General features: G+C 41.5%; 4 protein-coding genes across 4 annotated transcripts; 2 read left to right on the forward strand and 2 right to left on the reverse strand.

The window, feature by feature from the left end:
• Positions 1-258: 258 nt before the first annotated feature.
• Positions 259-7290, forward strand: dhx34 (DEAH (Asp-Glu-Ala-His) box polypeptide 34). The gene is made up of 16 exons (XM_015951263.3): positions 259-1166; positions 1312-1623; positions 1893-2147; positions 2278-2380; positions 2498-2715; positions 2794-2968; positions 3112-3305; positions 3400-3501; positions 3590-3859; positions 4155-4328; positions 4423-4528; positions 4613-4719; positions 5848-6114; positions 6420-6611; positions 6770-6914; positions 7005-7290. The coding sequence occupies exons 1-16, from the start codon at positions 471-473 to the stop codon at positions 7145-7147; spliced, it is 3459 nt and encodes a 1152-aa protein (XP_015806749.1). The 5' UTR covers positions 259-470; the 3' UTR covers positions 7148-7290.
• Positions 7291-9423: 2133 nt separating this feature from the next.
• On the reverse strand, positions 9424-15171 carry spred3 (sprouty related EVH1 domain containing 3). The gene is made up of 6 exons (XM_015951265.3): positions 15032-15171; positions 13454-13619; positions 11593-11761; positions 11440-11501; positions 11210-11368; positions 9424-10628 (listed from the first exon to the last, which is right to left on the reverse strand). Exons 1-6 carry the CDS (start codon positions 15040-15042, stop codon positions 9627-9629), a joined length of 1569 nt encoding a protein of 522 aa, XP_015806751.1. The 5' UTR covers positions 15043-15171; the 3' UTR covers positions 9424-9626.
• A 3751-nt stretch (positions 15172-18922) lies between these two features.
• Positions 18923-23861, reverse strand: psmd8 (proteasome 26S subunit, non-ATPase 8). Its single transcript, XM_015951262.3, has 7 exons — positions 23706-23861; positions 22887-22959; positions 22699-22801; positions 22437-22602; positions 20642-20742; positions 20147-20258; positions 18923-19625 (listed from the first exon to the last, which is right to left on the reverse strand). The coding sequence occupies exons 1-7, from the start codon at positions 23808-23810 to the stop codon at positions 19488-19490; spliced, it is 798 nt and encodes a 265-aa protein (XP_015806748.1). The 5' UTR covers positions 23811-23861; the 3' UTR covers positions 18923-19487.
• Positions 23862-23886: 25 nt separating this feature from the next.
• nup88 (nucleoporin 88) lies at positions 23887-26413 on the forward strand. Its single transcript, XM_015951261.3, has one exon. The coding sequence runs from the start codon at positions 23918-23920 to the stop codon at positions 26069-26071; it is 2154 nt and encodes a 717-aa protein (XP_015806747.1). The 5' UTR covers positions 23887-23917; the 3' UTR covers positions 26072-26413.
• Positions 26414-27874: the final 1461 nt, after the last annotated feature.

Genomic DNA, 27874 nt, shown 5'->3' on the forward strand with positions numbered 1-27874 from the left:
TTTGTAAGTTTTCAAATGTACGTGTACATATTTTAACAAAACTAACGATGTGTTACAAAACCCAAAATTTTTTTCTTACACAACTCAAATTTCAAATCGTAAAGAACAACGTCCTGTTTCACCCGGAAGGTTTTAAAGAACGGAACAGAAACGGTTCTACCGTATTATTGTTCCCCCGTTGGTCTCTGTAGCCGCGAGGTGTGTTTTCGGTGTTTATTCTGCAGTTTTCTTCTTTTCACATCAGTTAAATGTGTTTATTCAATAATTCCACGTTTAATATTTTATAAAAACCTGACATGGTTTGATTTTGGACACATTAACAACTTTAAAATGGACGAAAGCTCGTTAGCTTCTTTGTTTATATTCCATCGTAGATTAGCATGTTTATGATGCTGCTACGCGTTTGTAACCCGGTGTGTTGTAATTATTAACGTTGGAACCAGTTGGCTGCTTGGTAACTTGTGGTAAACATGGACTCAGATCGGAGAAGAGACAGCCGGAGTTGGGACTGGGACAGCCCGCAGTGCCGATCTCAGCTGGATGAGATCTTTTTCCGTGAGAATGACTACATCCGAGCCGGTAGCCCCGAACACAAAGAGTTTTGGGCGTTCTTTGACCGTTTCCAGAGGTTCAAAATAAAAAGAGAAATGTCTGGTTCAGGATTCAGCGGAGAAGAGGAAAGAGGGGGGAAAGATAAAAAGACAGGGACTAAAGATCTTGGTCTTCCAAAAGAATATGACGCACGATACCGGATTAATGTGTCTGTATTCACCAGAGACGTTGAGGAACGTATGGGCAGGTCCGATCAACGAAGCAGGCAGAGATCTTCAGGACCAGGATCTCAGGAGATCTCAGATTTCCGCCTAGCTCTGCTGCATTTCCTGGACTTCAGTCAGAAACAAAGCTTTGGTAAGCTGGCCAAGCTTCGTCGGGAGCAGAAGAACCTGCCCATATTCCAGTACCAGGACCGGATACTGGAGCTGGTAAGACTTCACCCAGTGGTTGTGGTGGCAGGAGACACGGGCTGTGGGAAGTCCACCCAAGTGCCTCAGTATCTTCTCTCAGCTGGATTCAGCCACATCGCCTGCACTCAGCCACGGCGCATCGCCTGCATCTCTCTGGCAAAAAGGGTCAGCTTTGAGAGCCTGAATCAGTACGGGTCCAAGGTGGGTCAGGGAAGATCTAATCTAGGGAATCACCTTTGTTTTAGGAAGATCTGTGGATTTATACAAGTCTTGCCCAGAATTATAAGTTGTTATGATGAATAAAAGGTTGGTTCTTATAAATTAATCAAAGTTCTCTTTTATCCAGGTGGGTTATCAGATCCGCTTCGAGACCACTCGAACCACCTCCACCAAGCTGCTCTTCCTGACTGAGGGCCTCCTGCTGCGGCAGATCCAGCAGGATGAGTCTCTGGATCAGTACCAGGTGGTGATTGTAGACGAGGTCCATGAGCGGCACCTCCACTGCGACTTCCTCCTCGGGGTTCTTCGTACTCTGCTGAAACAGCGACCAAACTTGCGCCTCATCCTCATGTCGGCCACCATCAACATCAAACTCTTCTCTGAATACTTTAACAGTGCTCCGGTGCTGCAGGTCCCAGGCAGACTGTTTCCTATTCAGGTGAGGCAGGTGGGATGTTTCCTCACGGGCGGGTTTCAAAAACAAGTTAAATGTTCATGTTTGGTACAAATGTTTAATATTATGCATCCACAAGGGACACTAACATTACAGTTTTATTCTTATGTAAAGTAAATTTCATAATTTGATGTGTGTTTTTTTATATTAATCATAAATTTATTATTAGAAGTTAATTTATTCATAAACATTTTTTCTATAATTAGCTTTCAGCCACCTTAAACTTAACCATTCTCTGTTTTTCTCAATCTAAGGTGATCTACCAGCCCATTCCACCTGAGGAGCAGGCCTCACGCTCAGAGAAACTGGATCCTAGGCCGTACCTGCGCATCCTGCAGGGCATCGACCAGCGGTACCCTCCAGAGGAGCGTGGAGATCTGCTCCTCTTCCTCAGTGGCGTGGCAGAGATCTCCACCATCCAGGAGGCCTGTCAGATTTACGCGACGCACACTCGTCGGTGGATAGTTTTACCGCTGCACAGCACCCTCTCTCTGGCTCAGCAGGACAAGGCACACTCATCTTTGACTTGATTAGAATTCACATTCATTTTATTTATATAGAGCCTAGTCATGAGTAAACATGTTACTCACAAAACAGTTATGAGTTTAATTTGAACTTATTGCAATGTTGCATGCACAGGTCTTTGACATCGCTCCTCCTGGTGTGAGGAAGTGCATCATCTCCACCAACATCGCCGAGACTTCGGTTACAATCGATGGGGTTCGATTTGTCGCTGACTCAGGTGTGGAACCGATTTGTTCTTTATCTTGAGAATAAATGTGTTTATAAATCTAAAGTCATAAAACTTCAGTTTTTAATCACGTGAAAACCTCAATGAACGGTTTCTTGTTTTTTATAGGAAAAGTAAAGGAAATGAGTTTTGATCCAAAGGCTAAGATGCAACGTCTGCAGGAGTTCTGGATCAGCCGAGCCAGCTCCGAGCAGAGGAAAGGTCGAGCTGGACGCACAGGTCCAGGTGTTTGCTACCGCCTTTACTCCGAGTCCGACTACAACGCCTTTGCTCCGTATCCTGTGCCTGAAATCCATAGAGTGGCTCTTGATTCTTTAATTCTACAGGTGGTTAATTAACAGTTAGACAATTTCAAAGTGAAATTCCAGCTGTTTAAATGTTTTAATGTCTTTTCCTCTCTGCAGATGAAGAGTATGAATCTTGGAGATCCACTTTCTTTTGTTTTTATTGATCCACCTCCATCCTCAAGTATTCAGACTGCAGTTACTTATCTAAAGCAGCAGGGGGCGCTAGACAATCGTAGTGAACTGACCTCTATTGGTAAATTGTTGGCTCAGCTGCCTGTTGATGTGGTTATAGGTAAGATTTACTCTGTTTATTTGCTGCTTTTGTGTTTCAGAATTAAATTAATATTATACTATATTTTATTATAGGATATCACATAAAATTATACTTATTATATTATATTTTATCACATCGGTTGTGTGTTTGAATCCTCCCAGGGAAGATGCTGGTTTTAGGCTCTTTGTTTAATCTGGTGGAGCCCATGTTGACAGTGGCAGCCGCCCTCAGCGTTCAGTCACCGTTTCTGCGCAGCTCACAGCAAAACCCAGACTGTGCCACCGCCCGCCAGCCCCTGCACAGCAACCATGGAGACCCCTTCACCCTCCTAAACACCTTCAACGCCTGGGTGGAGGTCAGTAAAATTAAATGTCTGTTGGTCCTTAATGTGGGCTGATTTTAGGTTATTGTAGAGTTAAGTGGTTACTGATTAACTTTTATCACAACAGGTTAAAGGAGAAAGAGGCGGTGGCTCCAGGAAGTGGTGCAGGAGGAGAGGCCTGGAGGAGCAGCGACTTTATGAAATGGTTAACCTACGCAGACAGTTCAAGGTAGGTACTTCCTTATGCCCTTCACACATCAAAATGTTTTAATTTTTGTTCTTATTTTAATGTTATAAATAAATTCCTTGTTTTGTAGGAGTTGCTGAAGAGTCATGGCCTGCTGGAGTCAGAGGAGACAGCGCCCTCTGGTGGAGACCGTGCGAAACGCAGGGAGAGGTTGACAGAGAGGAGAAAACTTCATCAGTTGAAGAGAGATCATGAGCAACAGGAAGGCAGCAAACGCAAAGTCCTGAAGCTGGAAGAGGGTCAGGATGGAGAATTGTCCGGATCCGGATCAGATACAGAGGAGCGAGGAAGAGGCAGGAAGGACAAGAAAGACAGGAAAGAACAGGACGTGGACATCCAGGTGAACTCCACGTGAAAGTTATTAAATAAAGATTTCATTTTGTACTTTCTGTAGATAAAGGTAAAGTACAAAAAATACAAAAATTTGTAAACAAACTAATTTGCCTTGAGTTATCAGTAAGAATGTCTTAATCTCCAAAAATATTTACCTCTGCAAATGTACATCTTCCAATGCCTGATTTTGGATATTTTTATACTTTTTGGCATGGTTTGAAACTATGTGTCCCGTTAGCTTCATAAGGGACTTTTGCCCCTCAGGTGATGTTTGACTCCTCTGGATGTCTGTTCTGAAACAGGAGGTGAAGTTTAAGCTGCGCCACAACGTGTCAGAGCTTCAGGAGGCAGTCAGTGTGAGTCAGGACTTGTCGTCACGTCAGCAGGCGTTACTCAAGCTGCTGCTGTGTCGAGGCCTCTACCCTCAGCTGGCACTGCCCGACGAGCACAACACCACCAGGAAAGACTCCGACCAGGTCTGCACCGATCACAGCAAGCCTCGTGTCTGCGCTGTGGGGTGTAATTCAAGTTATGGGCGAAAGTGCAAACGTTTTATTTTTTACTTTGCAGGTTTTTCATACAAGGAGTAAACAGGGAGTGGTGATCCACCCGACCAGCGTCTTCTCCAGCGATCCAGAAGTGTTGCACGTGCCTGAAGCTGACAGCAGAGACACCGGTAGACCTCATTTAGAGGAAACAAAATTGAGAATATTGTTGTTTTCCTTGAGTTTTATTGTTTTTGACATGCTAATTCCTGCAGGACCTGATAGGAAAGACAGCAGCAAACACCAACTGTTAGCCTTCGTCACCCTGCTGGAGACTAACAAGCCGTATTTGTCCAACTGTGTTCGGGTTCCAGCCTTGCAGGTGAGTTTCTGACGTGGAACAAACCGGCTGAACATTCAAAATTCAGGAAGTTCTGGCTTATCTTTAAAATGAAAAAAAATATGGTTTTAATGAATACTTTGTTAAAATACTCTCTATATTTCATTGGTGAGAAACAGTTTACAGGTTTAATGAGGAGACTTTGTGTTGAGTGATGGAGGGTAAATGATGAAAGTGAGGGTGAGGATGTTTAGGCCCGTCTGGAGGGGGGAGAAGACTCCAGTGATGGTTTTACCGGTGGCAAATAACATACGGTGGCTGGAAAAAACTGATCAGAAGACAGAACCATTATTTATGAATTAGTGTGGTGTTACTTTTTATTTAGCAGCAGAGTAAGATACTAAAAGAATGATTTAAAGGGGCAATATGTAAGAATTCTACTGTGAAATAATCACAAAACAGTCTAATGTCTACGCTGAACTAACTTTTCAGCGCCGGCATTTGTGATCCGACATCGGCCAGCCAAAGCTCCAGAGTTTTAAAGAATTGGAGCCAGTAAACAGGAGCCACCCAGAAGTTATTTCTTGTACCCCCAAGAAACCATGGCATCTTTTTGTTTTTACTTTAATATCAGGTGAAGCAGACTAGAGGCTAATGTAGAGCTAACAATGCTAACAGTAAAAATATCTCAAGCTACTTTTTCAATGACCAACAACTTGATATTACAGTGAAATGTATTTGCGAAGTGAATGTTTTACTTCCTTTAATGAGTCGCTCAGAACTACAACAGCAAGCTAACAGTAAGGCGGAAAACAACCACATTTTCCCCTATGCCAGAGACAAACTCCCGTAATAAGTGTAATAAGTGCTCCCTATCGTAAAACGCCCAAGAGTGCCAAAACCACATATGATGCTGTTTATCGACTCACTGTGTCTGACTCGTCTTCCTGTCATCTAGAATTTTCAGGAGCTGATCTACCGCCATGAAACTCACAGAACAGTAGTGAGGAAGTAACGTTTTATTAAGAAAAATGGGATGCAGTAACCAAATTTGACCACAGGAAGTCTCTTCCTTCATTCATACAAGTTGCCCTTTTAAAAGTATAAATATCAACGTAACATCGTCAATAATGTATTAAAACTGAATGTAAAGTCTTTGTTGTTGATCAGGCTCTGCTGTTGGTGTCCAACTCTGTGGACACAAACGCCGACTGTACTCGTCTGGTGGTGGACGGCTGGCTGGAACTGGAGCTAAAGGAACCAGAGGAGGCACTGAGGGTTCTGTCCACGGCTATCAGTCTCCGGGCCGAATGGGAACGCCTGCTGCAGGCCCAGCTGGGACAGAACCAAGCAGGAGAAGCATCGGTCCAGGGATTGTCCCGCAGAAACAGGGAGAAGCTGAGTGAGAACCTGGTGCGCTTCCTGCTCTACACTGAGGTACTGATGCAGCAAACATGGTCATTTTAGTCCAAATAAATTCTCTTTGTGTACTTTGAGCATTTTTGTTTGAGATTAAATGTATTCAGAGAATTTAAAACAGAAAAAGCTGTAAATAATAAAAAAAATAACTTGGTGTGAAATGAATATAGGAGATGTTCACGTTTATTTTTAGTTTCATGAGTTTTCATTGTTGATGTTTCCTCTTGCTACCTTTTTATTTAGGAAAAGCCTTAGCTTTTAGTTTAACACAACAACCAACATGATTCCATCGAATCGACCTGGAATAACGACTCCTCTTCCAGGTGGTGTACAGCCTACAGCGACTCACCGCTCTGCAGACCCAGAACCTTTACGTCGGCCCTCAGCCCGAGTCGGACTCATCCTACGCTGAGACTCCAGATCTGAGCCTGTTGTTCCCAGGAGCAGACCCCAAACCGGATCCCATTAAAGGAGGTCTGCAGGTGACCAGCTTCTTCACCTACAACTGTCTGACTGTGAGTTCCACTGAGGCCGTTCAGAAAAGATCTCTGTTGTTGGTTTTGGTCTGGGTTTAGCCAGAACTCATCTCTGTATTTTATATGTCTATAGAACTGAATTTTCTCTGTATAAATCTAGAATAATAAATGTTTTAATCATGACTTTTACTCCTCAGGATTCCAAGGATCTCTACAGCGAGTGTTTACGGACTTTCTGGAGCTGCCCTAACTGTGACCTCTACATGCCTCTGACCCCTCTGGAGCGCATGCATCATGAGGCATCCTGCAGACCTGCTGGTGAGAAAGAGCAAGAAGAAAAAGGTCAGGAAACTCTCATTCTTACATTACTAATCGCTTTAACACATGCACTATCAGAGTCTGATCATAGGTTTGTTTTCTTTGGGATTTCAGAATCAGAAGGTGGAAGAGCGGGCTCGTCCTCCATGTCTGCTCTTACCAGAGCCTATCACTGTGACGTCTGTAACGAAGACCTGACGCTCACCTCCACGGAGATCCTCAAACACAAACGGCAACACATGTATTCTGCCAAGTAACAAACGACATCACAATTTATTTCTCCTCTTGTGGATTTGAGCTGAAGCGCTGTTTCAGCTGCAGTTACTTTCAGAGAGAACAAAGCATCCATGTTTGGAAGAAAACAGCCCTGAAAAGTGTTTTTCAAATAAAAAATGTAAAAAAAAAACATTCTGGAGCTTTGCACTGAAGCACGAGTAAAAAGAAGAAAACACAAATTTAAAATATAGAGTGAGGGTTTAATAATGATACAAACCCACGATATGTAACACCTCAAAGCAGCACATTGGCACAAAGTCAGAAGTCAGACAGCACAGAAGATAAAAACCTGTCTCAAAAAAATAAAGAATCAGAATAAATATCTCAATAAATAAATAAACAGGTAATATCTCATTAAGTACTTTGAAACTAATAAATACGTACATGTGAAAATATGCACACCGTCAGAAATCAAGAACCAAAAAAGTACTTAATACAGAGTTACTTAGAAATCATAAGTTATTGATTACTCAAATCAAAAGGCACATTTATTAAGATGTAGGAATGGGACCTGCAGTTGTGATTCCAATGACTGTCGGAGCTTTTAAGACCATTTCTGAATCAGACATAGCGAGCGATGGCTTTACTAGTTCTGCGTGTCTGCAGCGCCACGTGAGCGCTGGACGGCGCGAGCGTGTCACAAACAGATCAGTCAGGGATGGCGGCGAGCTTTCTGCCACTGAGAATCTGAATTTTATCAGACGCCCCCCCCCCCCCTCTTTAAATCGCTTTGAGCAAAAGTTATCTATTTTTCTGTTAAATCTCATTTTAAAAGGTGGTAAAGCTATTTTCAAATCTGCAAGATTTTTTATATGTATTTTAATTAAAACCGTGGGTTTTCAGAAGAGCCCCATAATATTTAGCTTGATGGCTTTCATACCTCTCCGTATTTATTTTATGTCTTGAAATGACTGATATTTGTTTAAATATTCAGTCACTGGAAAAGCTGGTTGTTGTTGTTAAAATTGGAAGAATGTCCTACAGATTCATGACATAAGTAATGTGAGTAAATCACCAGCTGTGACCCTGCCACCTCACATTTCTAATTTCTCAGAAGCAGTTGAACATTTAGAGTTTTGAATGCAGGTATTTAAAATAGCAGCCTCTTAGTTTTAAAGCAACACTCAGCAAATCCATTCGCCACTCTGGTCTGATAAACAGTTTTTCCACTTTTTCAAGTCTGCCTCTCTATTAGCTGTCTACTGTCAGCTGCAACGCGCGTTAACGCCACACCGCTGCGCAAACTGCACTTTTGTGTCCATATTTGTTTTTTATATCGAACAGAAACACATCACACTTCTCATTTCCAACAGGTTTCCATTTCTGCCAAATAATTCTCAAACTAGTGATATAAAAATACTCTTTCATACATTGTTCATTGCACTTATTTGTATTTTTTGGGTGTACCTCTTTAAAATCTTGTCGTAAATGAGTTTTTCTCTGGGAAGTGTTCGGTCTTCGTGAGTTTTAGGTAGAGCTGACTGATTCGGAGGCTTCAGTTTTAAGCACCTTATCTGACTCAAAAAAGTTCAGCGAAGGGATGAGATGTTTTTTTATCATTAATATTAAAAGTTCATGGAGTAATGGGAGGAAATATGTGCAAAGTGAGGATGTTTGTTGACGTTTTCTCCTTTTTTTTAAACCAGAGAACAAAGGTTTTGGTATGAAGAACTGCAATGAATCACAGAGACTTTTAAGTCTTACTGGTTGTTGTTGCAGCTCCCCTTAGCAATCATTGTCTCTTTGCATTCGAGGTTTCTTCCACTGTGGTTCTTTAACTCAAAGACTGCACGCATTTGTGCTCTTATTATTTCAAACTCCCCTTTTTTCCCTTTTTAAAGCCAAGTTTGAGAAACATTGGAGGTAAAATTGGAGGTAAAGGGTGGCATCTGTTCACCTGACTGATGAACAGGTCAGTAAAAAACAAAACAAACTCCCTAAAATCTCATGTGTGTGAGTACGTGAATGCATGTGTGCCATTTGGGGATTCTATCAATGTGTTTCACATTTAATAAAATATACCAATTAAAATTATAACAATCATATATATATAAACATCTTTTGTTTTGTATTTTAAGATTTTTTTTTCTAAATAAAAAACAAAAACAGACATTTGAAACAGTGTACACATCATTTTTGCCTCTGCCGCCATCTTTCTGTATAAAGTCAGTGACGGGCCGGCTTACTCTAAATCAGCCATTCGTCGGTAAATCCACAACGAATTCTTCAGAGGACTCCTGCAGAGTCTGATCTGAGTGCAGCGCACCTGCAGCAGGCGAGGACCAGTGAGCAAGCCCTGCCTCTAGTTGAAAAGAGAAAGAGCTGAATGCAGTGGAAGGCTGTGGGGCTTTGGAGGTCTTTAGAAGGCTCAGTTCTTACTAATCTGCTTCATCACCACAGATGCTCTTGATACCAGAACCCCCTTGGTCCAGAGAACCCCCCTCGCCCCACCGCCTGGCCTCATCGGACAGCTTTGTGCTTTCCCCCACAGCAGCCACACCTCTCCCCACATCGCAGGCAGGCGCGCAAAGGCAGGTAGCAGCACATGCAGGGCACGAAGAGTGACAGGGCCAGGAGGGCCAACCAGCGGGCACAGCACAGGGGGTGCGGGTGGCCACCCATAGAGTCATCACACGAACAAGGCTCCCAGAATTCCCCCTCAGAGTCCGACATGCAGTGGTAGAGCAGGCTTTCTGCACACCACACACAGGTCCACTGGCGCAGGCAGTGCAGGGCCGGGTCCGGGGCGTCTCTGCAGCGGCCCCGCCCGTTCTCCGATGCGCTGAAAACAGAGCGGCAGTACACGCAGCGGGATGAACATGACGACGAAGCCTGGGGGCATGGACTGTCATCGTCCGGTGAGATTGCCCCCGGGTCGCCACTGCTGCTGGCCCCTCCTCTTTTACGAGTCCGTGACCGGGGCGCGGCCAGCGAGGTATGGATGCAGCAGGGGGAAGGTGAGCCTTTGCCTGTCTCCTGGGGTGAGCCGGCACCTGAGGACACTCCTGACACAGCATTGGACATGGACATACATGTGGGCGAGGACGAGGACAGCCGCTGGGAGGCTTTACTGTCCAGGCTCACAGTGACCTCGCAACCAGCCGTCCCCACCCCTGCCAGCTCCTTCTCAAAGCGAACTACGCACAGCTCCGACTTGTCCTGCATGCTCCCTCCACCACCAACAACCACTCCCCCTGTCAGCCCTCCAACCATAGTCCTCGTGGCCCCCGCACGTCTGTAGTCCTCATAACCCCGAGAACCCCAAAGATCTTTGCAAGGGTCCACAATGCGCAGGTCTCCCTCCTCCAGCAGTGAAATTGTTGGGGACAAGGGGGACAGGGGGGATGAGGCTGGGGGACCTACTGGAGGAGTTGGTGGAGCAGGAGGTGGAGGCGGGGGCGCTGGGGGGTTCAACACTGTGGTCATTTGTGAGAGCGGGTGCTGTCCGGGCCTTGTGTGGATCTGTGGAGAAGGTGTAGGATTACACAGTGAGTCGAGAACATTGTGTACTCTAGCTCTGGTTATAGAACGTTCCCATCTCAGCAACCTCAAATCTCACTCTGGAGCAGTCCATGCTACTCTTTATACTTTGGGTAGAACACCCTTTATGTTTTAGATGTTTACCTGCTTCAGCTCACCTGATTTAGGCTGAGCCTTCAAAACGTTCAAATCAGCAACCTAAAAATAATCCGAAAGACAATTCTGTACAACCGTTTCCAGATCCTGACATTGGAACACACTTCCTTATGATGATTCCACAGCTCTACGTTCCAAGTATACATAAGTGGATCTGTTGATTTTAGTATCCGGCGTGTTAGAGCACAAAACATCTAAAACATACTTAAGTCGGTGCACCTCAAATACCAGGAGTTGGACAGACTATCTTACAGAAAAGAACGCAATTTAGTATCTTATCTTGTTCGTTTCATGAATTCTTACAAACTTTCAGGGAACCACAACAAAAGGTTCAGAGAGGAGTTAAATTGGCATGTATCTGCTTTCATTTTCACAACGAGGTGGACTCTTTTGGATCTGAGGTGTACCTGAGCAGGCATGTGAGTGGTGACGGCATGGCTGGATCCAAAGCTAAACTCTTCAGGCCGCACAAAACAGGTAGATGAGGACTCGCTTGTTACTATGGTGATGGGTTTGGGAAGCATCTCCTTTCTACTGTTGGACGACGACTCGCTTCCTGTATGTGACTGACAGAGGTTGAACGTAACTCCACAAGTCAAAACCAAGCAGATGAACATGTGCTCACAAGGACACTCACAGCTTGACCATCGTCCTCAGTGTCAGCCTCTTCTGGCGTGGAGGATGAGGGCGAATCGGAGCCTTGACAACACGTGAAGATAAGATTTTAACTCTCTTGAATATTTTCTGCTTAAAAATGAGTTCAGTTTCTGTGATTTTTTTTAGAATCTACCTCTGTCTAACTTGTCTATGACCATCTGCAGCCCCTTCTCAAAGGAGATGGCGTCCGCAGGACTCTGAAACGTGAGGCCAAACTTTCGATCTTCTACTCTCCAGTGATGGAAGATAGGATTCACCTTGTTGTACACCAGCCCCCTTTGGACTGCACATTCCAGCACAGGCTGCAGAAATAAACAAGTAGTCAATTATCCAACCATGACCAGGCTCCCTCTGAAACACCCCCACATAACACATACAGCCATGGTAAAACTACTCAATTTGCTGTCATTTTTTATTAAACAAAATGAAAGCCAACATGGGAAAACGGTGATTGGTAAAATGAAGTCCATCCCATAATACAGTTTGTAGGACCACCTCCAACCGCACATGAAGTAGTCAGTTTCTCCATGAGGTTATTGGTCTTTAACATCATTGTAGATTAATTTTGCTTCAATCGTGAGCGCTTCCTCGTTGCATGACCCAATTTCAGACGAGCACTAGTTGTCGGACCGATGGATTCAATTGATTCCAAAGTGCATCCAAAGAAAGATCGTGGCTGGATCAACAAAGGAGCTGAGGCCCTTTGGGTCCAAAACAAGCCCAGACCATCAGTTCTTTGCCGTGTTTGACAGATTTTGTGGTTATAGGGTGTTTTGCCAAACAGCACTTTGCTTTATGACCAGACATCTCTACTTTTGTCTCATGGTTCATTCAGGTGCAACTCAACAAACTTTATAGAGAGAAGAGGCTTTCTCCAGAATTTTACTCAAACATCCACTTTTGTTAAGTTGTCCTCTAATTCTGTCAATGATTTTAACCTTTTACCTGCAATGATTTTAACCTTTTACCGGGGGGGGGGGGGACTTTGCTGGGATGTCCACTTCTGAGATAACCAGCAACTGTCTTACAAGTTTTTCAATGTGACTTTTCTCAGTCAAATGACTCCAACTTGTTTGCTAATTAACTTTGACTTCTTACTAGACTGATGGGCAGCAGTAATTGTGTCACTGAGGTCATTGCTGATGTCCTCCTTTGTTGGCATAACTGTTTCTGAGCTACAGCAACTCATTGGCAATGTGCTAACGCACACCTAAATGATCTAGACCAGCAAACTGCCCAAGCTTCTGCGACAGTAGCAGAGGAGTTAAGTGATCCAAAAGGGTTTGCATGAAGACAACTGGACTTCTTTGGTTTCTTGAAGATGTCTTGCTTCTCATCTGAGGAGCTTTGTCAATTCTGACTGGAATATTGGAGAGTCAAACTTAAAAACTGTAGCTGTCTATTGTTGGTTAACATGCTGATACTACATATGAATACCCCTTCTCCCTACCCGTCGAGGAGTCGTTGGTGTCATTAGGCTCTATTGTGTGGGAATGGTTGTTTTAATTAGATCTAGGATCGTGGCCTGGACTGAAACTGTTTAAGGTTAGAGCTGCATTAAGTGCCTGCTCCGGAGGGTTGCAGGTTTGTGCCCTGTTCAGTCTGTTCTTGGGCTGTGTTTAGGCAAGACACTTCACCCTCCTTGGTTGCTGGTGGTGGTCGTAGAGACTGGTGGCACTTATTGTGTGGCAGCCTCGTCCCAGTACCACCAGTGGGTGTAGCTTGGGGTAGTCAAGGATTAGATTTCAGGCCCAATCGTATTGGTCAGAGGGGCACCTGGATGCTAAATTCACTCCTATAGAAGCAACAAAGTTTTGATTTTCCATTTTGGCTTTTTATCATTATTATTATTGTTAGTATTATTATATTATTTCCCAACACATGACACCCCTAAAGCAGAAAAATGTTGTTTTCCCATGACTGTTTCCGGTCTTTAGGTGGTGTTGACTAGCAACTTGGCACCAAAGACAACCTTAACACACGCACACACTCACTGCTCGATCTCGCAGCCGCTCTCCGCGTATGATGAATTCTCTCCGCCCCCTTCCGTCGTGACTCCGCCCCTTACATATAACCACATGACTGAGGCCGCCACCTCCAAGGGGCACCCAACCGCCACTGGAGTCATCACGTGTCATCACCACAGCACGAACACGTACACTGCCAGGGAGATAAAAATAGAAACATCAGAAATAATCAAAAATAAAAACATTAATATTTGTAGTCATTTAGATTATATTAAACGGTTTATTAATGATCATAAAAATCAAATAGCTGCAATAGTCTTATTTGTGTGAATGAGGTGCAGCATGACACACAAAGAGCTGACAGCTCGGCCTGTTCAGCGTTTAAAGGCCTTTCAGACAATTTAGCTCTCAAAAACGGAATTCTCAATGGCATCTGGAGCGATTTTACAGCCATTTCCCCGCATGGCTGTCTGTAACCTGCACGAGCTGGAAGCAAATAGATACCGTTGAGAAGGAATAGAAATGTCCAAATGGGAGGAGGGAGGAGGAAGAATGAGTGTTTCCCACATAGACGTATCAATGAACGCACCCATTCGCCATCAGAGGCCTAGCTGCGCTCGTCCTTTCGACTCAGTAATTCAGCCACCGCGGATTTCCCCCTCAAATAAGCCAAAAACGTCTTTTTCCAACCATTTTTGCTTCAAATCCGATTTTAATTGTTGCAATTATGTTCTCCTTTTCTCACTTTCGCCCCTGCTGCACGGACTCATTAACACACCCCGATATTATGTTATTTTTTTATGAATGGGACTGGATTCGCACTGCGCCTCATGAATGCCACTGGGAAATAATAGAATAAAAACAACACCAAATGGTTTCTAGCAGGGCCTAAATGCAACGTGAAATATCTAAAGAGAAAAAAAACGAGGAAGGGAGAAAAGAAAAGAACGAGTGGGTGAGAGGATGGAGAGGAAACGAGGGATGGGGGAGGGGGGCCGGTTGGAAAAGGGAAGGAGAGGAGGGGTGAGAATGAGCGAGAGAGGGAGAGAAAAATCACATTTCATTCATAAAGTTTGGCTTTAAAAATCATAATGAAACTCCGAGACACGTTGATAAAAATCACAACGCCTCCAACCCTCCCTCGTCTGACTTTAGCCTTTTGAATGACGCGATGATGGCACCTAACTCGCTATATTTCGCCCTTTTTTCTTCCCCTTCTTGCATTTCACACACCGGCTGATTTGGCGGTTGTTTTTAGGAGCCGCTGTTGGAAACCTTGCTGCTCTAGACGGGTTTAAATGATTCTCCTTCCTGTATATGTGCGGAACGAGTGTTTATGTGTGTGTGTGTCGTGAAAGCGCAGCTCTACATGTTTGTGTGTCTACATTTATTACACACGGATATATCGGATATTGGGTGTATGCTGTTGATTCAACACTACGTAATGGTGTTTTTATTCTCGACAGCCCGCTAAGCTGTGGAGCACCGACTGTGATGATGATGCTGAATTGGCTGATGGTGCTCGTGGCGTCCATCCGTTTTTTGGGCGGATTGCTGAACATGTATTAACATGAAGAATGTAAAAATGAAAATGCAAGGACTTACTCGCCCTCCATGGCTCGGTGTTGCCCGCCGCTTGCAGCAGCCCACCGCAGGGTCTCCTCGCTCTCCCTCCTTTAACGATCCTCCTGTCAGGAAACACTCAGGCTTGCTCACATTCTCCTTCCATCTGCTCTCATTTTCCTAATCTTCCTCTCTCTTCCTCTTCCTCCAACTTGATGTCGTTTCGGTGTATCAGGATAGGCTTGAGGTTGCAGCAGCCATTTTCCGCTGGCAGCATCCTCCCTCCCTCCCCTCCTCCCTCCCTCTCCTGTTCCTCCTCTCCCTACCTGCCCTGTGCAGCACATCCGCACTAATCATTGACAGCATCGCGGCTTTAGTTGGGCTAGTTTAACAAAGGACTGGAAGCTGATGTGCTTTTATTTGTGTGAACCATTCATCATCACCTCTGCTTCATCCTCCAAAAACTAGAAACAACACAAGAAACACTTTTTAAAATATGTTTTGCACATTTTAATGTTTTGAAATGTTAAAACTGCAGAATTTTATTAGTGTTTTTCATTTAAAGCCATATAAGTTATACAAATGATAAAACGATAGAACGTTTCAGGATTTATTTTCATTTAGAGTCCAAGATGAAGCATTTCAGCACCGTGGACAGCGACAGGTTGAGCCATTTTAACGCTCCTCATTGCGCACGCGCAATCCAAAACTCAAGTTATTTTAAACTAATTTAATTTTACTCTTTAATTTAATTTGCTAAAATCAATGGAAAATGAACCTGGTGGTTGTGGTGTCTTGTTTAAAACACATCCAGTCTCATCTGAGTCGTTACTTAATGTTTTCTCCTGAAACTCAACAGGTAGCCTATATTAAATTTAGCCAATTAACTTTTAGGACCAGTTCCAAGTGTTAGCTCTGTACATGCACCAACTTGATTGAGGCTTTGAATATATATTTAAATTTAAAAAGCCTTACATTTATAGCTTATATGAATCGTAAGTGTGATTTAGTGAAATGTATGAGCACTGTGTAAACAGCTCTTTAAAAAAGTTTGGAGTAACAGAGATTATCCAGACCAGGGAGATTTAATTTTTCTGATGTCTTAAAATAATTCTAATTTCAGAAATGTCACATTTCACACAAACACTATCAATATCTGATTTCACATTATATGGTTAATTAACATGTAGCAGACATTTGTTTGATGTCAGGAGAATTCTAGTTTATTTCTAACTGGATTATTTAAAGACGCGTTGTAGTTGGCTCTATTGTAACCATAGATGTTTTTCAGTCAGTCCAATCAGAACTAATCTGTTTCTCCAAGCTGAAAACATTTCTTTCCATCACATATCTACAGCAAGTAAGATGTTGACATATGACATTTCCATTGAACCTCAATTGAGAGCTATCATTTTAAAGTGGATTAACATTTTAGTCACATATTTGAATTTAGAGGATCCAGATGAGGTATTAGAATTAGCAACTTTGTCATTAACCTGTCATTTCGGCTGCCCCCTGGTGGACGATCTACATGTGGAAAGAGCCAATTTTATTTATATTTTATTATTAAATTATTACAAAATGAAACATTATGGTATAGTTTTTATATTAACATTAGACAACATTAGAGTTCACTTTTTTATTTGTGGGTTCATAATTGGCCTATTTTAATCTTTTAGCAGTTTAAATGTCAAATTATCTCTTCTTTCCATTGAATTACATTGACTAAATAATCCACATTCTGAGCTTTATTTAATCAGAATAGTTTTTAAATCTGGATTAGCTGTGTAAAGGTTTAGCCCCAGTTTAAATTTTCATTCAAATCATTTTAAGTGATGGAAGTGGTTACTTTTACTGAATGATCAACATGATGTGATATTCCATATAAATATGAATTATCAACCTTATTGGTCTTTGAATATTTGATTAAATATTAATTTAGGTTCTTTGAACTATTCAGAGAAACACACACTTCATAATAATTCGCACAGAGTCAAGAATATAGTTTATAAAAATGAATGTAAGACTATATTTCTAAACTAATGAACAAATTGAGATGAATGAGGGTTGGACAAGATAACAATGAATGAAATGATGGAATGTAAGCTAAGATGTTGTGTAGCAAAACCTTATAAAGTGTCTTAGAAATTTGTGATGTCTGGGTTGTAACATCAGTCTGACAGTATGGTTTATCAAGCTGTTAATTAAAACCATCCGACGCCATCGTGCAATCTACGATACCCATGTTGGAAGCTCTCGGTGGTCCGGAGGAAAGGCAGCCAGGTTGGTGCGGTCACCGGATGGATTGGCTCCTGGAATCTCAAAGGTTGTAGTTCCCTTTGAATTAAATTATCACCGGCCTTAAGATGCTACCAGGGTCTGCTAGCAAGATGTACCATGGCTCCTTGTGCGTTGCTTACCCCATTGGCCATAAGTGAACTAACTTTTATTAACTATTGTTTATCAATTTGGACGGATCAGAATTTGACAAGTTAAAGTGGGCGGTATCAAAATACCTCAGACATCACTCCCTTCTCTAAACACTTAAGACAGATTATTTCTTCATGTGAAGTAAAATCTTATTAAACATTAATGTGAAGTAAATGTTTTAAACATTCATAATGATATTGTGTTAATATACTGATGGATTAACATTAAATTCAACAGTTACTAATCTGGTGTCATTTAAAATCGGAAATAAGTCATTACAGGAATAAAACATTCATGATAAACCATCATTCATTACTATAAAGTATTGGAAACGTCATATAACACTTAGGATTTAAACATATTGTCAATTCAACAAAATATATAAAACTTATAAAATCATTTTATGAGCCATAAGATAAACCTTATTCAAAGAATTTGATCAAGTTTTGTGTCTTCTGACTGCAGCGTCTTGATGTGTTGATACACCACAGGATAAGTTAAGAATATTGGGTTAAGTTCATAGAAACTCATATCGGTACCATGAGCCAGAGGGGCCTGAATGTATAACTATGGTCTATAAGTTAAAAGTGAACTTCTGGTCATTTTGATGAAATACTTGGCCATTTGGTACGCTACAACTGATAGTTTGAGGGCATTTTTAAAGTTTTTTAAAGTTTTTCTTTGGACTCCGGCTGTTTTTTAACTCCTGACAATTTTCACTCTACCAGACTTGGTAGGTTTTATGCGGAATTGTTGTAAAGTAAAACTAGTTAGCATTTAGATGGTCCAAAAGGTTTTCTGAATCAAAACTTAGAAAAAAAAAAAGATCAAAGTAAAACTCCATAGATAAAAAATTTAAATATGAAGATGTATATTTTCTTTTTCTGAAAATCTCTCAAAGTGAGCCCAGGATGACTGTAAAAATTGGGAAAGCTAAGGCTAAGATTATGACATCATGTGGATTAATCACTCTTAAGAAATTAAAAGCAGAATTGTGTTGTTTAAATCAGCATTTTTATACCGTTTCAAAAGTAACGCACATCTGATTTCAGCTGTAAAAATTACTGAGCAGCTTCTGCTAAATCAGAGATGTAATTAAAACCATTCAAAAATCATAAATCCAAATTTCACATCTTAGGAAAAGACTGCTGTTCCCTGACAAGTGTGCACAGGGAAGTTTCATTTATCCACAAAAACAATTTGCCTGAGGTAGAATGAAGATGCCATCATTTCCTTCCATTTAAAAATTATACTTTCATCATTTCACTTGATTTGCTCACCTTATTGAAAAAGAGCGACTGATGTCTGGTTTAACCCACTAATTGTCTGAAATGAACAAATTAAAATTATACTAAATTTGCTATAAAAACACCAAAACTGCAGCACACTTGGCATAAAAATGGACAAAAGTGGAGGAATAACTATCCAGAATTTAAAAATAAGCTAAACAAAATGCATAAATTTAAAAAAGGTCAACTGAGTAAAAAAACTATCATTAAAAGATTCTCCTTTTGAAAATCATTTATTGCAAAGAACTGCATCAGAAAACCAAGTGGAGAAAACAAACAAGTTTTAACGACAAATGTTTTAATTGTGGATAAAAACCAGGATTAAGGACTGAACTCTGTATACAAATGCTATTAAAAGATAAAGATGACTGTAGGTGATGACTAAGTCCAAAGTTTTTTGGTAATTGTTGGGTCTCAAGTCGTAATCTCAATATTTTTAATGCTACCTTTAATTTAGAACAGAAATATCTTGGAAAAGGATAATTAATGAAACCCTTATCATTTCTCCAATAAAGACAGATGGGTTGCGGTTGCTTTTCCACATTTGAAAGTGAAAAGAAAAAAAAAAAAAAATACAAGAACCAGCAGATATATTTTAGAAAACTGGAGGAACACGTTTTTAATTAATTTTGAGTTATGGAACATAAATCATCCACCCTGGTAATAGAAGAAGTCGCATCCTTTGGTGAAACAGTGTTTGAGCTGACTGGGTGCATCCTGGATCGGTGGCGTGTTTATCCGAGTGCGTCTGTACACGGTTGAGTGTTCCTGGGGGCGGATTACACAATCATTTCCAGCTGTCGTGCGTATTCGATGACCTGCTGTGCCAGCTCCGTGGAGGGTATGGTCACTTCTTCTGTTCGCTGATGCTGACTGGTGAAGGTGTAGCAGCCATCTGTGTTCTGAGTCCATCCTCTCTGCAATCAAACAAGTCAGGCAGCTTCAGTTATTTGGCCTTTCATTTGTTTGCAAAAGTATGAGAAGGAATTTCTTTGGTATGTTCTTGCAGTGTTGCTTTTCTAACTGCATTGTTGGTTCTTTTTTAAAAACACAGAAAAGGTTTCTTTTTTTTTTTACCTTGTTGACAGTTTTGTTCGCGGCTGGAAACTTCCTCAGAGCTGACGCTGATGGTGGCATCACTTCCTACTCAGTTAGTCCGTGATGCCACCATCAGCGTCAGCTCTGAGGAAGTTTCCAGCCGCGAACAAAACTGTCAGCAAGGTAAAAAAAAAAACTTTTCTGTGTTTTAAAAAAGAACCAACAATGCAGTATGAGAAGGAATTTCATTTAATTAAAAAAAGTGTTTTATTTACATTTCATAAACTTAACATTTAACATCAGAATTTTTTCATTAAAAAATTAGAACTGTTCCTAAAATAAAACAAACTGAAGGAAAATAGATAAATGAAATAAAATTCTCCTAAATAAGAATCATCACCTTCTTGGCATACTCGGTCATCTTTTTAGGAGAGTTGAAGAAAAGCACTCTGGTAGCTTCACTGAACTGGATCTGCTCATACGCCTTCTCTATGCAACCGGCAATCTCATCCCTGCAAATTAAAAACAATCATTTCTTTTTCAAGTTAGACACCAAAAACAGTGGGACATCTTTTATTAGTTTAAATGGCCACTTTCTATTTGAAATAATGTTATTTTAGGGCCAAATGTTGAGATAATTAATGCCACTATTCCACCTGAGCCAATAGACAATTTTCAATTAATTTCAACATTCACTTTTTTATTTAGGAAGACAATGAATTGTCTACAACTCACTATGATATTAGCATTACATAAGAATTATAATTATATGCAACTTAAAACAGACTAGATTTATCATAACACATACAGAAGAACCTTAGAGACAATAATAAATAAATAAACGATTCATAAAAACAGAAATTACAGCAGTTATACTAAGAATGTTGATTCTTACCGAATGGTATCAAGCAGAATATCAATGAAAAAGGTGTAACTCTCAGCAGGGATATTGCCTTTAGCCAGAAATACTTTGTTGTAGCTTCCCTCCATCAAGTACTGAAATAGCACAAATGGAGAGATGAAAATTAGCGTTTTCAGACGTTGTCAGCAAAACACAAAATCTAAACAAAACCTTCAAGTCATTTTTGCTGAATTATCTTCGGGGCTTCTCTGCCTTTTTCATTCAGACTTGAATTTTTCAGAATAATTCTCTAGTGGAAGTTTTTAAATAAATGGGAAAAAGTCCTGATTGGTACAGAATGCAAAACTTACTACAGCATGTGAAGATTAGTGGATGAAACTTCTGATTCACATTAAAGACCAAGTTTACTTGGCTTCTAGTATAAATAAACACCTTGCGAGTCGTTCTGTGGGGAAAAAAAGCCCTGGCGCTCCTGTTTCAGGAAGTAGGAGTGAACCGGCGCAGAACACTGCAGGATCTTGGGTGTTTCTCAATGTCAAGGAACCTTGCCTTGATGTCTTGGCCCCACCCCGGTTGCCTAGGAGATACGTCATCAGGAGCCGCCAAGACGTGTTCCTATCGGTTCCAATGTTCATGTTCTACTGAGGTGTGTGTTCTCCGTTTGTTAGCCGTTTAGCTAGCTGAGCAAGGATACACGGGAGGTGTCTTGTAGCCTAGCCTTGGTCAAAAATTACCCACAATACACCGCGGTATTTTCTAAAAGATGGCGCATCAGAAGCCGGCAGCTACTTCGGGGACAATTTTCAAGTTTAAAAGTAAGTCAGCTAATTTAAAATGTTTTTTTAGATCCAAAGAATTTATCCATTGTTGGTTAGTTACTTAGTAGTTGCAGCTTCGGTGGCTAGCGGGTAGTAACTCAGTAATATTTTTAGTTTAATAAACATGTACACAATTTAAAAAGTAAAAGGCTTGTTTCATATTTATATTGAAACTAATACATATAAAATATAACGTTATCTTCCTTGTCACATGACATCACGTGACCGCCGTGGAAGCTGCGGTCACGTGATGCAAGTCTGTTCCATTTAAACGTTTTCTTTGACCAAGGAAGGACAGTGTCCTCGTAAGCAAGGCGCCTGGCCTCGCAAGACATTGCCTCGCAAGGCAAGGCGCCTTGACATTGAGAAACATCCCTTGACTTGACTCTTATTTCTTGATATTCGAACATCTCATCTCTGATTGGATAACAGCAGCACGACTTTACCACAGACTCTGTTTTCTTTGCAACATGATGTTTTATCGTTATAAATAACAGGAGTTCTGCCGTTTTGTGGAGTTGCTCATGCTAGCGGTTAGCTTCTACAAGCCAAGACTCGCTCTGCTCTCTCCTGGATGCTAAAAAAACATCAGCCTTCCCTGTCATGAGTCGTTTTGCCATAAATACTAATTTTCAGTGTGACGCAGATCTGACTAGCTTTTTTAATCTGAGCATTTCCTTGTGTATTTTCTAAACGGTGCCTAATACAGGAAATAGGAGTAGATGACCATCATCACATTCAGCCCACTTCTTAGTGAACTTGGCCTTTAACTGAAGGGGACTCATCAAGTGGAAAAAATAAATAAAAAAGTCAGTGTAAATATATCAGCTGATAACTGGCATGCTGATCTGTAATACAGTCACGCCACATGTCCAAATTAGAAAGGTAGTATATGTGTAAAAACAGCTAATATTTTTATTTGTACCCATTTGACCTAATTGTTTCATAAAATTTTTGCATTTTTTAACATTTTAAGTTTGTGTTTAGTCCAAGCGTGTAAATAACAGCACCTGCTCTAAGGAAACGGGATGTTTGATGTACACGTTGGTCTGAATATCTCGTGCACTCAGTCTCTCAAGTTCTGTGTGAAACTCAGACACACGATTCTGTGAGAGCAGGAAGAGAAGGTTCAGCCCAAGTAACTGGTGCATGTAGGCAGCTTCAGGCAGCTCGTCTCTAGATGACACACACACACACACACACACACACAAAAGTATGTTAAAAGAAACCATTAGGTATAAAATGTTCACAGCACACAAAAAAGTGTATTACTTGTAATCAAAGTAGTAACATTTCAGTTGAGCCATGTATCTCTCAAAAGATGGAATGTCTTTCTTGAGGATGCTCCACAGAGCTCCGATCTCAAGGACATCGCCTGGAAACACCATAAGTTTGAAGTTACACATGTACAGTTTTACTATACAGGCATTACTAATAACGTCTGAATAGGTTTTACTCACGAGCTAAAATAAGCTGCTGCTTGGTGATACCAGATCCTTTGGTAGGTAAAAAATTCAGCTCCAGTAGAGAAACCTGTAAAAACAGGGAATAAAATAATTAAAGAAAAGTGGATCAGAGAAGCACTTTTCGGTTAGATGACAGTGACATGTGTGGGTAGTAACAGAATAATAAATATAATTCATTGTCATCTCTTAATTATTTGACAAAGATGCAAGTGAAAGTATGACCAGAATCAACAAGAGAATGAAACTGCTGTACATCTGTATTTCAGATTGACATAAATATCTGTATAAAGATTAATGCATTGCTTAAAAACTTATTTAAATAGTACTTTATGTAAGTACTTTGTTGATTGGGTGCATTTCCACCAGAATTCAGTACAAATTAACATTAGATATAACATTTACAGTCATTCTAACGAACTGTCTGACAATAGTTGTTAAATAAAGATAAATAAAAACTATATTAAAAAGTATCCAGATGAATGTCAATGTAAAACTGATGCTAACGTTAGCTACAACAAATGATCCGTGTTCAGAGACTGTCGCTTAAAAAGCTCAAAACTATGAAAATGTCTAATAACGCAAACTGCAATGTATATCCGAATAATTAAAACTCAAATAAAAGCATAAACCATGTAAACAGTAATCCCTCATTAAACGTATACGGCGCTTTAGAACATCGAATTAGCCTAGCTAGGCTGTTAGCGTACTGAGCTACGTTTGCTAATACCACTATAGTTTGAGAGTAGGACGTGTTACAGATTCAACTTGTACGGTTTAAAAAATTAACAACGAAAACATTAACAAACGTGTCACCTTGAGCTTGCTCAAAAGGTCTCCACACTTATTCGGGTTTGGATTTTTCTTGTTCCATTCAGCTTTTAGAGTCTCATACAACCCAGCAGTCTCTTTCAACGCCATGGTGATTCTGCAAAATGTTCGACATTGGCTCCCGTTTAACGGCTGTCGTGAAACACCCGTTACCATAGCTCCCTCTTGAGACGGCACCAGTCCCACATTTGATCAAGATGGCGGCCTTCGGCGCAGAACGGTGGCTGAACAACTTGCCAAACCACACAATTTTCAGAAAACTACGAGAGACGCTGGATTTGGAATCCAGGTCAAATGAAAGAGAAGTCGCTAAAAATCTTACGTTTTGTCTGGGCGGGGACTTTTTCGTGTGGGACAACGCTGAACGCGTTTTTTACACGACCAACCTGAGGCAGCTGAACTCTGATAGTGAAAGCGGGAAGTTTCAGACGCTGCTTTGCATCAACCCTCCTCTGTTCGATGTGTGCCAGGTGTATGTGAGCCCAGTGCAGCATCACGTCGCGCTGGTCGGACAGCGGGGCATTTCGGTTCTGGAGCTCCCTCAGCGATGGGGCAAGAGGTCCGAGTTTGAAGGAGGACGGGACAAAATCAACTGCAAGACCATCCCGGTGGCGGAACGCTTCTTCAGCAGTTCACCGTCGGTGAGTCTGCGACAAGCTGCGTGGTACCCGAGCGAGACCGACGAGCCCCATGTTGTGTTGCTCACATCAGACAACACCATCAGGTTTTACGGTCTGAAGTCGCCTCAGACGCCGGCTAAAGTTCTGCAGCTGTCGCAGTCAGAGGATGACTGCAGCTCACAGCATCCGGTTCGGTCCTATGCTGCATCTCTGGGAGAGATAGCTGTGGCCTTTGACTTTGGGCCGGTTTCATCCCCTCCTCGAAAGGTGGCAGCCCAGATTCCCAAAAATCAGCTGGTTTACCCTCTGTACGTTTTGTATGAAAACGGGGAAACCTACGTGAGCTACGCTGGTCAGACGAACGGTCTGAGTGTGAGTAAACCGGCTGGACCCCTCCCTATGTATCCGGCAGCCGAGGATAACTATGGCTATGACGCCTGTGCCATCCTGTGCCTGCAGTGTGCCCCCAGCATCTTGGTGATCGCCACAGAGACGGGGACTCTGTATCACTGCGTAGTGCTGGAGTCTGAGGAGGAAGACGAGGCAGGGGCTGTGGAGAAGTGGATCCGAGGCACAGAGGCGGTACCGGCTCTTTACGTGTTTGAATGTGTCGAGCTTGAGCTCACTCTCAAAGTAGCTTCAAGGGAAGACGAAGAGCCTCAAGAGTTGGATTTCACCTGTCCAATTCGTCTGCACCAAGACCCCCTGTGTCAGCAGAGGTACCACTGCACCCACGAAGCCGGAGTTCACAGTGTTGGGCTCATATGGGTCAACAAAATGCAGAAGTTTCTTCAGTCCAGCGAGGAGGACAAGGACAGTCTCCAGGAGCTGGCTGCAGAGAAGCGCTGCATCGTGGAGCACATTCTCTGCACCAGACCGCTGCTAACCAGCCAGTCGGCTCCGGTTCGTGGCTTTTTAATAGTCTCCGACCTTTCCTTGGGCGCCACAATGATCTGCGTCACTGCCATGTTCGAGTGCATCATGTTGCCCCTTCTAAGCTCCATCCGTCCACCCTCCCCTCCACTGCTCTGCTCCCACCCAGTTCCTGGCTCCATCAGCTCACCTCTGCGTGGGCTCGCCAACGACTCCTTCGAGCAGCATATCCGCAACATTTTGACACGTGGCTCCACTAATCCCCTTGTGCTAAAGGCAGGCGATAAGGACACATCACCTCCACCTGCAGAGTGTCTGCAGCTTCTCAGTAGGGCCACACAGGTCTTCCGCGAGGAGTACATTCTAAAGCAGGACATGGCTTGCGAGGAGATGCAGAGGAGGGTGAAGCTTCTGCGAGAGCAGAAGAACAAGCAGCAGGAGGAGTTCACTCTGTGCAGAGAGGAGAAGAAGACTCTGAGAGAGGCGGCAGAGAGGTTGGCTGATAAGTACGAAGATGCCAAGTATCGCCAAGAAACCATCATGAACCGAGTTAAGAAGGTGTTGTGCAGCCTGCAAAGCCAACTGCCCATCCTGTCCAACAGTGAGAAGGACATGAAGAAGGAGCTGCAGACCATCAACGATCAGCTAAAACACCTGGATAATTGCATCCGGCAGGTGAACATGAAGATGGAGTACCAGCAGAAACAAGTGGACAAGGACATGTCTTCAGCTAGGATGACAGTGTCACTCAACGCTCAACAGAAGAAGGTTGTTCAGGACGTCCTGAGAGAGCAGGGACAGCAAATCGGTGACATGATGAAGCAGATCAAAGACATCAAAAACCACTTCAACTTCTAATCTCCTTTGAGACGCAGACATTTTCTGTTGGAGGAAGTAACTTTTATGTTTTTGGTCAAAGTTTCATGTTTTCTAGCATTTAGTGAAAAGTTACGAGTGCTTTATCTTTTAGGAGCGTGAGACAGACGTGAAAGATAAATGTTTTCCACCCAAAAAAATCTTTAAAAATGTTGTTTAAGTGGAGAACAGCAGGCTTACTGTTGGGTTTTCTTTGTTCAGGCTGTTCTAAAAATACAAAAATAAATGTTTATGCTCTCTAAAGACATGTTTTCAACTCAACTGTGTACTACACGTCTATTTTTGACATCGTTTTTCAACTTTTAAATAAATGTCAATGCTTTCTGTGGCTGTGACTATTTACAGAGCGTTAGCAGTTAAACTTTTAAATAATTAAACCAAATTAAATTTAAAAAAAAGTTACAGTTTTGATAGAATGTGATTTTTTAACTGGATGAATACATGATTGTGCTGAGCTTTGCTGCCGCTATAGGTCTGCGATTTTAAAGTCCAAGTAAAGATAAGAAAAGTTAAACACTTAAAATCTCCAGCAGATTTGATATGTTGTTAGAACACAAGTAAATATGGTTAAGAGATGCTTTTCTTGTAGAATCATTTTTATTTTCAATATTCTGACATGAAAAAATTTGTTGATTTTTGAAAAAAATTCCTTTAAATGTAGACTGTCAAATCTGTCAGGTTATGACAGATTTTTTTTAATCTGCTAAAAAAAATAAAATAAATTTAAATAACTTCAAAATCTAGTATTTATTAGTATTTCCTTCCTTAAGAATCTAAAATAAATATTACAGGATCATTTTTACTTCCCTCCTTTATATTTGAATCAACACTCAAAAATAGTGAGGCAAATACAAACAACATAGTCTGAAAAGAAGTAGGTGTAAAGCTAATTCAAACAGTATGTGTGAAATTAGAATTATTTTAACTGATATATGTTTATTTCTACCTGCCTACCATCTGTGCTCGTATGGTCGTTTAAAAATATCTCTTCATATCCCTACATCCTTCACTATCAAAATGTACCAACATACTTCCATATTTACCAAAAAATATAATAATGATTACATTCCCACGATCTCCATTTAACGATGACACGAAACTATCCAAACTAACGCAACCCCAATCATCGCAATCCCATACTGTCCAACAAATTCCTCATATTTTCTATCCTATAATATAATTTTTTGTTTTACATTTTTATTTTAAATCTTCACATAAGCTTTTCCATAAATCTATGGGGTGACATTTGTGAAGTCAAACAGTCATATCTGTAGCTCAGGTGGTAGAGCGGGTTGCCTCATGATCGGAGGGTCATGGGTTCGATTCCAGCTCCTGCCAGGGATATCCTGCTGTTGTGTCCTTGGGCAAGACACTTCACCCAACTTGCCTGTGTTAGTGGTGGTCAGAGGGGCCGACGGCGCCAAATGGCAGCCTTGCCTCTGTCAGACCTCCCCAGGGCAGCTGTGGCTACAAGTAGCTTACCATCACTAGCAGTGTGTGAATGTGAGAGTGTGTGAAAGCGTCTTTGGGGGTCTTGAAAAGCGCTATATAAGTTCAATGCATTATTATTATTATTATTATTATCTTAGCAGTATTTTGGGTTATTTAGCCTCTCATAAGAGAAATAAAATGGAGTTTATTTTTCAGTCATATTTTCACCATGTTATTCATACATTTATAAATATTAAATAATTGAACTAAATATTTTTTTAGCAAGCTAATATTTCATTTAGAGTTAAATATTTATTTTATGACCAAAATATTTGGGTCTGACCTTTTTTTCCT

The sequence above is a fragment of the Nothobranchius furzeri genome, chromosome 13, assembly GCF_043380555.1.
Source record: "Nothobranchius furzeri strain GRZ-AD chromosome 13, NfurGRZ-RIMD1, whole genome shotgun sequence".
Classification (NCBI taxonomy): domain Eukaryota; kingdom Metazoa; phylum Chordata; class Actinopteri; order Cyprinodontiformes; family Nothobranchiidae; genus Nothobranchius; species Nothobranchius furzeri.

Coding starts and splice junctions, on each gene's coding strand:
- psmd8 (XM_015951262.3), bottom strand. CDS start 23,810: ATGGCGTTGAAAGAGACTGCTGGGTTGTATGAGACTCTAAAAGCTGAA. Junction 20,743..22,436: donor ATCCCGTTTCCTTAGAGCAG/GTGCTGTTATTT, acceptor GTGCTATTTCAG/TACTTGATGGAGGGAAGCTA. Junction 19,626..20,146: donor TGACCGAGTATGCCAAGAAG/GTGATGATTCTT, acceptor GTTTGATTGCAG/AGAGGATGGACTCAGAACAC.
- spred3 (XM_015951265.3), bottom strand. Junction 11,502..11,592: donor CATAGACAAGTTAGACAGAG/GTAGATTCTAAA, acceptor CGTGTTGTCAAG/GCTCCGATTCGCCCTCATCC. Junction 11,369..11,439: donor CTGAGGACGATGGTCAAGCT/GTGAGTGTCCTT, acceptor AACCTCTGTCAG/TCACATACAGGAAGCGAGTC.
- dhx34 (XM_015951263.3), top strand. CDS start 471: ATGGACTCAGATCGGAGAAGAGACAGCCGGAGTTGGGACTGGGACAGC. Junction 2,381..2,497: donor TCGATTTGTCGCTGACTCAG/GTGTGGAACCGA, acceptor TGTTTTTTATAG/GAAAAGTAAAGGAAATGAGT. Junction 4,329..4,422: donor CCAGGAAAGACTCCGACCAG/GTCTGCACCGAT, acceptor TTTACTTTGCAG/GTTTTTCATACAAGGAGTAA.
- nup88 (XM_015951261.3), top strand. CDS start 23,918: ATGGCGGCCTTCGGCGCAGAACGGTGGCTGAACAACTTGCCAAACCAC.